This window comes from Gigantopelta aegis, chromosome 2 (genome assembly GCF_016097555.1).
Source record: "Gigantopelta aegis isolate Gae_Host chromosome 2, Gae_host_genome, whole genome shotgun sequence".
Lineage (NCBI taxonomy): Eukaryota > Metazoa > Mollusca > Gastropoda > Neomphalida > Peltospiridae > Gigantopelta > Gigantopelta aegis.
In genome coordinates, this window is record NC_054700.1 from 8,775,951 (window position 1) to 8,789,530 (window position 13,580).

General features: G+C 37.8%; 1 protein-coding gene across 1 annotated transcript in view; it reads right to left on the minus strand.

The window, feature by feature from the left end:
• LOC121379397 (band 4.1-like protein 4) overlaps window positions 1-13,580 on the minus strand; it is a 68,072-nt gene that overhangs the window by 46,035 nt on the left and 8,457 nt on the right. The window contains exons 2-5 of the mRNA XM_041507998.1: window positions 12,030-12,134; window positions 10,284-10,326; window positions 5,705-5,786; window positions 915-1,012 (exon numbers count right to left, since the gene is read on the minus strand). Coding sequence (XP_041363932.1) covers window positions 915-1,012; window positions 5,705-5,786; window positions 10,284-10,326; window positions 12,030-12,134 — 328 coding nt within the window. The remainder of the gene's footprint in view (window positions 1-914; window positions 1,013-5,704; window positions 5,787-10,283; window positions 10,327-12,029; window positions 12,135-13,580) is intronic.

A 13,580-nucleotide genomic window follows, 5' to 3' on the forward strand; every position in this document is an offset into this window, starting at 1 on the left:
ACAGTATTAGCAAAACACGCATGTATACTTTTGTTTAAGAATTGACCACAATTATTTCTGGTTCATATTATTTTTTTCAGAAAGCTACTTTAAAAAAATCACATGCCCTTTGTAGATCCAAAAGCCATTTTGGCCGTCTGATTAATTAAAATTTATATTTGGCTACACATTTTTTGACCAAATTTGCCAACTTGCTAACAATATTTTGAGTCCAATTTAAACTCTGGTTCATGCCAGTATGAACTGGAAACCCCCCCTGAGCATTCTGAGAGTACTGCTAATTAAAAGCAATACATGTGAAGGGCCATAACTATGAAAAATGGGTAAATTGCCATGGAAGTTGAATTTGATCTATAGCAGAACATGATAAAGCTATACACAAAATTCCAGCTCAATATATTCATGCAGTGCTGAAAAAAAATCTGCAAGACAAATTATCCTATCTCCTAAGTTCAAGTACCATAACTCTGTCACAAATGGGAAAATCACTCTGAAAGTCCTACTTGATCTGTAACAGTATATATGATAACGCTATACACAATATTTCAGCTCAATATCTCAAGACACTGGGAAACTATATGTGGGACAGACAGAGGGACAGACAGAGACAGACAGATGCTTGGACCAGTAGGGATTTAATAACAGTGTAAGAAATATCAAATGTTTGACACCCAATATATTGGAACTTGTGTTGTTGGGTTTTTTGGGGGGGGGGGGGGGGGGGGTGAGGGGTCTCATGGGTATGCTGAATTTTTTAAAAAGGTAAAATTTTATATGGGCCCATAACTTCTTGTGGCTAATATATCTGACACACAATAGCCAATAACAAAGCAATGTGCTCTTGTGGTATCAGTAAACAAAACTAACTTTAACTTCTTTTATACCCATACATGAAAGTATATACTTAGACCTACACTGCACAGCATATGCACTCAGTTCGACGACTTCCTCAAACGACACCGGTAGTCGGCCTTGTAGAATGTCCTGCTTTACTTGAAGGAAGAACAGATATCTACAACACAAATCATGTAAGTAATAATTACTACATGTAGATATCAATGTCCTGCTTTACTTGAAGGAAGAACAGATATCTACAACACAAATCATGTAATTAATAATTACTACATGTAGATATCAATGTCCTGCTTTACTTGAAGGAAGAACAGATATCTACAACACAAATCATGTAAGTAATAATTACTATCAGGATTTCCGCCAGAGGGTAAAAAGGGTATGGCGCCATACCCAAATATTTTTGCAGATTTTATTATTTTAAGTTAACCTTTTGACAAAATTAATAACTCTTATCATTACTGTATGATTTTCTTAACCTTAACCCTAAAATTAGCCCATTTTCTTTCTGTCGACTGTGGTTGCATTCAGTACACACATTGTAAATATTCAATTCCATAGTGCCATACCCAAAAATTTCTTTGTGGCAGAAACACATGTAGGTAAAACTGGCTGCACTCACTACTGTTGGAAAGCAGTTCGATTAAAGGGACTATCCTGAGTTTGCTAACATTACCGGCCTCGGTGGCGCAGTGGTTAAGCCATCGGAAATAAGGCTGGTAGGTACTGGGTTCGCAGCCCGGTACCAGAGTCCATCCAGAATGAATTTTAACGACTCAGTTGGTAGGTGTAAGGCCACTATAACCTCTTCTCTTTCACTAACCACTAACCCACTGTCCTAGACAGACAACCCAGCTAGCTGAGCTGTGTGCCCAGGACAGCGTGCTTGAACCATAATTGGATATAAGCACAAAAATAAGTTGAAATGAAATAATAAGGCCACTATACCCTCTTCTCTTTCACTAATCACTAACAACTAACCCACTGTCCTAGACAGACAACCCAGCTAGCTGAGCTGTGTGCCCAGGACAGCGTGCTTGAACCATAATTGGATATAAGCACAAAATAAGTTGAAATGAAATAATAAGGCCACTATACCCTCTTCTCTTTCACTAATCACTAACAACTAACCCACTGTCCTAGACAGACAACCCAGCTAGCTGAGCTGTGTGCCCAGGACAGCGTGCTTGAACCATAATTGGATATAAGCACAAAAATAAGTTGAAATGAAATAATAAGGCCACTATACCCTCTTCTCTTTCACTAATCACTAACAACTAACCCACTGTCCTAGACAGACAACCCAGCTAGCTGAGCTGTGTGCCCAGGACAGTGTGCTTAAACCATAATTGGATATAAGCACAAAAATAAGTTGAAATGAAATAATAAGGCCACTATACCCTCTTCTCTTTCACTAATCACTAACAACTAACCCACTGTCCTAGACAGACAACCCAGCTAGCTGAGCTGTGTGCCCAGGACAGCGTGCTTGAACCATAATTGGATATAAGCACAAAAATAAGTTGAAATGAAATAATAAGGCCACTATACCCTCTTCTCTTTCACTAATCACTAACAACTAACCCAATGTCCTGGACAGACAACCCAGATAGGTGAGGTGTGTGCCCAGGACAGCGTGCTTAAACCGTACTTGGATATAAGCACGAAAATAAGTTCAAATGAATGAATGAATGCTAACATTATAAATTGTTGCAGACTAACAGAACCTTTTTGGCGACTAAAATTACATATTCAATACATTTTCTTATTTAGAATACAGGTGTATAAATATATTCAGTGTTTCCCAATAAGTATTTTTTTCATACATACATAATTATTGGGAGGTAAATTATAGTATTGGAAGGGTGGGATGTAGCCCAGTAGTAAAGCGCTCGCCTGATGCACTGTCGGTCTAGTATCGATCCCCATGGTGGGTCCATTTGGCTATTTCTCGTTCCATCCAGTGCATCATGACTGGTATATCAAAGGCTGTGGTATGAGCTATCCTGTCTGTGGGATGGTTCATATAAAAGATCCCTTGCTATTAATGGAAAAAATGTAGTAGGTTTTCTCTCTAAGACCTTATGTCAAAATTACCAAATATTTGACATCTGATAGCTGATGATTAATAAATCAATGTGCTCTAGTGGTGTCGTTAAACAAAAACAAACAAACTTTGAGGAGTGGGTGAAGAGAGGCAGAATATGGGTCGGCTGTTTTATTTTTTATGCATATTTTGGGTTTAACTATTAAACCTTTTATTTTTCATTCTTTTTTCTATTTTTGGGTAGATATGTAAAAAAATATTAACTTGTCATTCTTTCATGTGATGATTTCTCAATTTGTTTTCAAAGTCTTGGCTTCTGAAAACATTCAGGCAATCAGAAACACTTTGTGTATGTATATATACAGACACTGATATTCTAAACAAGAACATGCATTTCACATGTACTTTTAGTCGTTAAAATTTTCTGTCAGTCACAAACATTTTACAATAGCAGCACACTTAGGACAGCTAGACTATTAAAAAAAAAGAGAGAGCAATTATGCTTATTTATTCAAATTATATTATAGATTTTCATCACTGCCACTGGCATGTACATAAATGTCCCCCACAAATAAAACTGCATATAAAACAGCAAAACAAAATCAGAAACAAAAAAGCAAAATAGTGGCCTCTACATATGGTTGCCAAAAGTAAACATAACCAGTTTTGGTTTTGTTAGCCCTTTCATTCATTTCAACTTAATTTTGTGCTTATATCCAATTAAGGTTCAAGCACACTGCCCTGGGCACACACCTCATCTATCTAGGCTGTCTGTCCAGGACAGTGGGTTAGTTGTTAGTGGTTAGTGAGAGAAAAGAGGGTGTAGTGGTCTTGCACCTACCCACTGAGTTGTTAAAACTCGCTCTGGGTGGGAGCCGGTACCGGGCTGCGAACCCAATACCTCCCAGCCTTATGTCCAACGGCTTAACAACGACACCACCAAGGCTGGTTTTATTAACCCTCTAAATATTCCTATTCCTGGATACTAAGACCTTGCCACTTATGGGGAGCATTCATTTTGGCTCCCCTCAATTTGTTTTCATTGTGAGGTCTATACTACCATAGAAGATATTCATACTGAGCGACTGTGAGAAATTCACCATTCTGAAGTTGCACACAGTGAATAAACATTTGTCAAACTGTGTGGGATAATGACAACAAAAGGAAATGGAGGTTTGATAGGAAAGATTAGCATTATGGCCTCTTCACAAAAACAAACTGTAATGGAAACCCTGCAGTTACAGTGGCCCCACTTAGACTACAACAGAACAAAGGATGACAGGTAGATATATACATACATGTATGTAGGAACAAAACAACCACAGACGAATTTCACATGCGACCATTTTCATTCTCTGAATACAATACCATAGTCCAATCAATGTTTTACAAAATCAGATGTCGATATGAAAAACAGTTGATGGGTGTGATTAATTGCTCCCGTAAGATTATGAAGAGCCATTTAAGATACTTCCATGTACCCAAAGGTGTCGCGTCCATTACGCACAGTATGCACGTGCGTAATGCAAAAAACAATCTGGGAATAGGTCGAGGTAATTCTTCTATAAAATATCCTCTTCCCTTTTTCAGTAATTAAGTTTCCCCAATAAAGCGGTGTGCATAATACTAAAATTTGTCTGGCTACGCCCCTGATACTGACCATAACATTTAACATGCTCAAAGAAGTTAAAAACTGTTTTTCAACCTGGATATTGTCTGTTTTATCTGGGGTTATAAATTTAAAAAAATAAAAAATTATTTACATCATTCTACTCTCAAAATTATTTGTAATCCATGTAAAAATGTGTAGTGGTTAATTTGCAAACCCATATCTAGCTGTTTAGTAGTAATGCTAATTTATGAATAAATGTTGTTATCCAGAAAAAGAAAAAAAGAGTACTCTTCACATGCTAATTAAGAGGAGTTAAAAAGTACTCTTCTTGAACTAGTCTCAGGGAGTGATGGACAGCAAGTGTGATAATTGCCGTTAAATGGCAAAGTCTAAAATATAATATTCAAACTAAACATGCATTCCGAGTGTACTGCTAAAGCAATAATGTACATGTCCTCTGCTGGGCCCAACACATTTTTTATCCCCTACCTTCAGGGGGAAATGGGGTAAATTGCCATGATCTGCAACAGTACATGATAAGGCTATATATACAACATTTTAACTCATTATCTCGAGGAATTGGAAAAAGAAGACCAGAAAACATATTTTCACATCTTCCAAGTTCAAAGGCCATAACTGTCAAAAATTGATAAATCTCCATGGATGAATGTCTGACTTAATCTGTAACAGTACATAATAAACATATACACACAAATTCAGCTCAGTATCTCAAGGCACTGTGAAAAAAACGTCTGGAAAATAATATGTGGAAAAGAGATACAGACAGACAGACAGATGGAACGGAGATGAAACCTATGGTCCCCTCCGGTTAGACTGGTGGGAGACTAAAATGAGTTAAAATGGCTCACAAATAGGACAAAAATCATGTTTGTGTGATGGTGTGGTGGTGAGTTGGTGGTGGAGTGTGGGTAAAGCCATCACAGGTGTAAACATAACTTTCAGAGTTTTAAAAAATAGACCAACTTGTGTTAATACACTTACAGTAACACTGCATCAATCAATTTACATTAATTTGTATGGTGTACTGAATATATATCAAAACATCCTACTGCTAAAAATAAAATGAGGCATCTTTTACCGACACCCTTTGTTTTGAACCCCTTCCTAAGTCTTTTGTCTTTTAATTTCATTTTAAAAGCACAGAATACACACATGTACAACAAGAAAAGTACCTGGTTATTTCTTCTTTCAGTTTGCATGGATCAGCTGCGTAGAACTTCACACCAAAGTACAAGGTGTAGGGAAAACTACAACCTGCAAAGCATGCATTGAACATTACATAACTACAAGGAAGGAGGAGGAAATCAATGTTTTATTTAATGATGCACTCAACACATTTTATTGCAGTTAAATGGCATCAGACCACAGATAATAAGACAGGAAACCCACTGCTGCTACAGCATGGGCTACTCTTTCCGATTAGCAGCAAGAGATCTTTTATATGTAGCATCCCACACACATGATAGTACATACCATGGCTGTTGCATGTACACTGCGGGCCATTTTAATGTAACTACATTTTTTTCCTAAAACCTAATTATAGCTAGTTGTGAGCTATCCAGTGTACTAAGTGAGCAATACACTACGTAGCATTGGGAATCACTTTAAATTTTGTGATCAATCATCAGTTTGCACAAACTGATCAATGATCAATTAACAATCAATTAAAATATGGTTTGGTAAAGTGCAATACACCTAAAATTGCTTTTTCGGTAGGAGTAGCCTGTGTAGCAGCAGTGTTTTCTCTATCTATCTGTTACTCTCTCTCACCCTCTATCTATCTGTTACTCTCTCTCCCCTCTATCTATCTGTTATTCTCTCTCCCCTCTATCTATCTGTTACTCTCTCTCTCTCACCCTCTATCTATCTGTTACTCTCTCTCCCCTCTATCTATCTGTTATTCTCTCTCACCCTCTATCTATCTGTTACTCTCTCTCCCCTCTATCTATCTGTTATTCTCTCTCCCCTCTATCTATCTGTTATTCTCTCTCACCCTCTATCTATCTGTTACTCTCTCTCCCCTCTATCTATCTGTTACTCTCTCTCCCCTCTATCTATCTGTTACTCTCTCTCTCTCACCCTCTATCTATCTGTTACTCTCTCTCACCCTCTATCTATCTGTTATTCTACTCTCTCTCTCTCTCACCCTCTATCTATCTGTTACTCTCTCTCACCCTCTATCTATCTGTTACTCTCTCTCCCCTCTATCTATCTGTTACTCTCTCTCACCCTCTATCTATCTGTTACTCTCTCTCACCCTCTATCTATCTGTTACTCTCTCTCTCTCTCACCCTCTATCTATCTGTTACTCTCTCTCACCCTCTATCTATCTGTTACTCTCTCTCACCCTCTATCTATCTGTTACTCTCTCTCACCCTCTATCTATCTGTTACTCTCTCTCACCCTCTATCTATCTGTTACTCTCTCTCTCTCTCACCCTCTATCTATCTGTTACTCTCTCTCACCCTCTATCTATCTGTTACTCTCTCTCACCCTCTATCTATCTGTTACTCTCTCTCACCCTATATATCTGTTACCTCTCTCATCTATCTATCTGTTATCTCTCTCTCACCCTCTATCTATCTGTTACTCTCTCTCACCCTCTATCTATCTGTTACTCTCTCTCACCCTCTATCTATCTGTTACTCTCTCTCCCCTCTATCTATCTGTTACTCTCTCTCACCCTCTATCTATCTGTTACTCTCTCTCACCCTCTATCTATCTGTTACTCTCTCTCACCCTCTATCTATCTGTTACTCTCTCTCTCACCCTCTATCTATCTGTTACTCTCTCTCACCCTCTATCTATCTGTTACTCTCTCTCACCCTCTATCTATCTGTTACTCTCTCTCACCCTCTATCTATCTGTTACTCTCTCTCACCCTCTATCTATCTGTTACTCTCTCTCACCCTCTATCTATCTGTTACTCTCTCTCACCCTCTATCTATCTGTTACTCTCTCTCACCCTCTATCTATCTGTTACTCTCTCTCACCCTCTATCTATCTGTTACTCTCTCTCACCCTCTATCTATCTGTTACTCTCTCTCACCCTCTATCTATCTGTTACTCTCTCTCACCCTCTATCTATCTGTTACTCTCTCTCACCCTCTATCTATCTGTTACTCTCTCTCACCCTCTATCTATCTGTTACTCTCTCTCACCCTCTATCTATCTGTTACTCTCTCTCACCCTCTATCTATCTGTTACTCTCTCTCACCCTCTATCTATCTGTTACTCTCTCTCCCCTCTATCTATCTGTTACTCTCTCTCTCTCACCCTCTATCTATCTGTTACTCTCTCACCCTCTATCTATCTGTTACTCTCTCTCTCCCCTCTGTCTGTCTGTTACCCTCTCTCCCCCTCACTCCCTTTGTCTCTGTCTGTCTGTCTCTGTCTCTCTCTCTCCCTCCCTCCCTCAATCTCACTGTTTCTCTCTTCCTCCCTCTCCCTCTCTCTCTCTCTCTCTCTCTCAATGTCACTATGTGGGGGTTTTTCTCTCCCTCTCTCTCAATGTCACTTTGTTTCTCTCTCTCCCTCTCTCTATTTATCTATCTCTTCCTCTCTCTCACTCTGTATCTCTCACTCTATATCTCTCACTACATCTGTGTATTTCTCACCCATCTCCCTGACACCCCCCTCTCTAAGATCATATCTGTTTCTCATAATATAAAATTCTCTTGAAGTATAAAATATGCTGGACTATCATTAAACATTATTTTCCTTGTGTTCCTAAATATTACAACTGTCACAGATGTTTCCCAGTAAAATCAAAAATAAACAAAAATTCAATAAAAACAAAAATCCCCCCCCCCTCCCACACACACACACACCAAAAAAAAATCCACAAAAAAAAACTGACAACAAAAAAAGAAAAAAAAAGAACATGATGCAAATCATTGTGGAGGAAACTAACGGTCAAATTTTTTATGGTAGATAACCAGATTAGAATCTGTAAATAAACCTTGTTTCTCACAGACAGTAAAGAGTTTTTATGCAAAAAAAAAAAAGAAAAAAAAAAAAAACCTCCAAAAAACCTCACTTGTGCACATGTAGGTATGCTGATAATGTACAGTAAAAAGTGGTATAGCAGCATCCAACAGCTGTCCAATGCATGAACTGTTAACCTGTAATCCAGACTTGAGAAATAATTCACAAACACAGAATGCTCCAGTGACAAGCAGTGTTCTGTATCTTTGATTTATTCACGGAAGAACACATCAGGTCTGCTGTGTGATATATATATACATGATATTACATGTACGTATGGCCATTGAACAAAATGATAAAACGGTGAGGTAACCGTTTTTAACACCACTATAACATTAATAATCCAAAGAATAAACATACATAAATGTAATTCAGGCCTCTGAAAATTACAAGAAGGGTCATTTTGTTCGCGCGTTGCTCACGCAAATCTAATTTTGAATACATGTAGCCTATGTTTTGTTTGCGTAACATTTCAAGCACCATTTACATGGATGTAATGGGCTACGCAAAAAAGGAAATGGATTACACAGATTTATTTCTGCGTAACCGATAAATAGGTCACGGAGATTTTCAAATTTCAGAGGCCTCGACTTTGAAAGTATATAAAAGAAAGGAATGTTTTATTTAACGATGCACTCAACACATTTTATTTACGGTTATATGGCGTCAGACATATGGTTAAGGACCACACAGATTTTGAGAGGAAACCCGCAGTTGCCACTACATGGGCTACTCTTCCGATTAGCAGCAAGGGATCTTTTATTTGCACTTCCCACAGGCAGGATAGCACAAACCATGGCCTTTGTTGAACCAGTTATGGATCACTGGTCGGTGCAAGTGGTTTACACCTACTCATTGAGCCTTGCGGAGCACTCACTCAGGGTTTGGAGTCGGTATCTGGGTTAAAAATACCATGCCTCGACTGGGATCCGAACCCAGTACCTACCGGCCTGTAGACCGATGGCCTACCACGACACCACCAAGGCCGGGTTTGAAAGTATATAACATCCACTGCATTATATACAGATACATTGTGTAAGTACAGTAAGTAACTACAGAGTATAGCTTTGCCAGGTTCCAGTGATTTCAGAAGTTAAGAATTGAAAGAAAAAAAAAAAAAGACAGAGAGAAAAGAATAGACCTATGCAAAAACCCCACATTATACAGTTAAACCTGTCTAATCTGGACCCTGAAATAACTGGAATCCTGTAAAAACTGGCCAAGTTTCATGATGCCAAATGTTCTAAATTCTAAAACGTGACCCTGGACCCATCCCTGTCATGGACAGAACACTCTGGTGAGGTCAGAGGTTGTGCCCACGACAGGCGAGCTTGAACAGTTCTCTGATGGAAGCATGCCAAAAGTTACCCACATCCACCCACAACTGGACCCTGATCAAAGCAGAATCCTGTCAAAACCAACCAAGTTTCATGATCCTAAATGTTCTAGTCTAAAACACGACCCTCTAAACAACGGATCCTGTCTAAATGTGGAACAAATATTAGGTCCCCGACATGATCTGGTTTAGACAGTTTTCACTCTATTTACATGTACAGTGAAACCCCAATAAACCGGACACCCTTGGGGCCAATGAAAATGTCCGGTATTAAGAGGGATCCGGTTTAGAGAAGTTCAGTTATATACTGGTTCTTAAAACTAAGGGAACTCTGATAAAATGTCCGGTTTTGATGGTATTCTGGTTTACAGCGGGTCCAGTTTCGAGAGGTTTCACTGTACAATTAAGTAAGAAGATTTTCATCTTACCTTTCAGCTGGGATGCGAGAGACTTGTTACAATCCAACCAATGCTGAAACATTTACAGACACATGCATTTTGAAACAACATCAGGGAATATTTTGTTTTCTAATTTTTTTTATTAGCAACAGTTATTAACCAACTGAAAATTGATTAGCAACTACATTGTACTGTTTAACATTTTGTAACGATCTCTGAAACTTGAAAAAACAATTGCAATGCGATACATAGATTATTATTCAAGCTTGTGTGTTGTACTGATTTTACTAAACGAGTGTCAGGATTACTGTATTGCCCGAGCGAGAGCGAAGGTAATACATGAATACTGACAAGAGTTTCGTGAAATCAGTCCGACTCACACGCGAGTGTAATAATTTTATTGTTATTTTTTTTTATGAATAACAAGGACCGTTTCAAAGTGTTTTACCCACAACTAGAAGGTTAACGTCATATTTCACAGGCACATTCTGAGCTAGGACTGGGGAAGCAACATCATGTTATGACGTCGCTTCCTAAAATGTAATGCTTGAATATATATACTGTTAAAAAAAATTGATAGTTATATAACGCTACATGTACAGTTATTTTTTATTTCAGCAGTGATCTAGTACACTAGTAGTAGGTAATATTCACATATGTACTGAAATATAAGAAGAAGAAGAAGAAAAAAATGTGTGACTATTATTAAAGCCGCACACCCTAGTTCCATCCAGCGAAAATAAATTATAATTTGGTTAATCTACAAACCTATAACACACTTAGATCACGTTTTTATCAAATGGAATGAAAAAGCAGGTTTTATATCGATAAATACCATGGGAATCCCCATGTCCCAATTGCTTGAAATAATTTTTGAAAGTTAGTATTCTGATGTCACCGGTAGATGTCGCTCGAAGCACAACAGTGCCTACGTCACGACAAATTTCAGACTTGGGGTGCGTTCGTTTCACCTCTCCTGGACATGTTCCAACTGTTCTGTCCTGGTTAGACTTAGCAAAATTATTGGTTTTAAGGGTTTGTAACGTTTTGTATTGAGACACTTACTTGTCTGAACTTTATTGTTACTGAAAATGTTCACGAATTGTGAAGAAAAATCTCACAAATGAACAACAACAAATCGGATGTTGATTGCGCGAACCGTGCACGAGAAAACAAACCGAACCAAAATGATAACGGTCACGTGATATACCAACATCTGTGACATTGAAATGGAAATATCCCCTCTAAAAATAGATTGGACCTCGCTTGCTTAACGGTTTTTTCCTCGACAGAACGTCTTGTGAAAAAATGCAAAAAATGCATTTCGTGGTTTTACAAACATCAGGATTACCAAAAAGCACTTCAGGTGAATGGAAATGTGTATTCTAAATAATAAAATGTAAGTAAAGTGCAATTTTATTTGTGAAAAATGGGGTTTAATAGTGAAAAACAACACTGTAATGGTTAACAAATAGCCGTAACTAGGGTGTGTCCCTTTAAAAGAAAAGAAAAGAAAAATCATACTATATGTGCATTAAGCATCTGGGCACCATTCCACGAAGTAATATTAGCACTACTATTGCTGTAAATACCAACCATAGTGTCCTTAATTTTTTTTTTCTACGATCGCCATCCCGTTCCACTAAACAGCATAGCTTACTATCGTTGTAAATTTTGGTGAAAATTAACAATTGGTACGAGGCAATTGTAAGCCACTAATGTAGATCTGTGTATACTGCCAATAATACAGTCACATTCTGCCGATTAATCACTTACTGTTTGACTTGAACAATCGACGTATCGTAATCCAAAATACTCTCTCTCCACGAGATTGAGATGATCCATCACTCGGTCCAAGATAAACTGTCCCTTGCATCCTCCCTGTACAAGAAACCACAACAAACATTTTACATTAACTTAAATTGAAAAAACCCAAACAAAAACAACATCCACAGAAAAAAAAAAACTATGTAATAACAGCACACCAATTCAGCAAGGATTTAATTTGACTTTAACAGACATTGAATGAAGTTAATGCTCATTATTGTTCTGGTTTTTTTAATTGGAATTAATAGTGAGAAAAGGAGAAAGACAATTTAAAAAAGAGAGAGAGCACAATATGGTTAAAAAAGTGAGTGCAAACACAGATGCCAGGTTTCACTCCCTATACTGCTGCCAGCATCACTGCCTAGTTTTGCAGGGTTTCTGCCAGAGGGTAAAATGGGTATGGCGCCATACCCCAAATTTGTTGCATTTTTAAATATTTTTTTTAAGTTAACCTTTTGACAAAATTAATTACTATCATTACTGTATGATTTTCTTAACCCTAACCCTAAACTTAACCCATTGTCTTTCTGTGGGAGCCCCCCCCCCCCCCCCCATACCCCCTGTTGACTGTGGTTGCATTCAGTTCCACAGCATTATACCCAAAAAATTCTTTCTGGCAGAAACACTGTTTTGATGTTTACAGTTAACACATACAGGTACCTCACCCCATTCAGTAATTAATACATACATATGTATATAATAACTACATGTAGCGGAAAGAAGTAGCCTAGTGGTAAAGCATCAGCCTGATGCGTGGTCGGTTTAGGATCAATCTCCATCGGTGAGCCCATTGGGCTATTTCTCATTTCAGCCATTGCATCATGACTGGTATATCAAAGGAGATGGTATTTGTGTGCTAATACGCATGTATGTCTGTGGGATGGTGCATATAAAAGATTCCTTGCTACTAATGGAAAAATGCAACAGGTTTTCTCTCCAAGACAATATGTTAAAATTAACAAATGTTTGACATCCAACAGTTGATGATTAAAAAATCAATGTGCTCTAGTGTTGTCATTAAACAAAATAAACGTTTTAACTATATGTAGTGTCATGTACATTTGCAGAAACTGCATATATACATGTGTGTGTGTGTGTGTATATATATATATATATATATATATTTATATATGAATATATATATATATATATACGTATGTACATGCATACATGTATATACATATACATACCGGTATACATATACATACACACGCACACACACATTTATGTATATATGCAGTTTCTGCAAATGTATGTAAATATATATATATGTATATATGTATATTTTAGTAGAGGTCTAATTAACGAGCTACTCTTGATTAACTAATGTCAAAACCTATTAACTCCGGAACTTTCTTTTTGACCGACCGTTCAAAATTGCACCCAAATTCCTCAATCAAACTTGCGCACCTTTTCTCTTTTGGCATAATTCTTGCTCCATTCAAAATTCCATAGCACCATTACACCCCCCCCCCTTTCCTGACCTGGACAGGGGTGGGG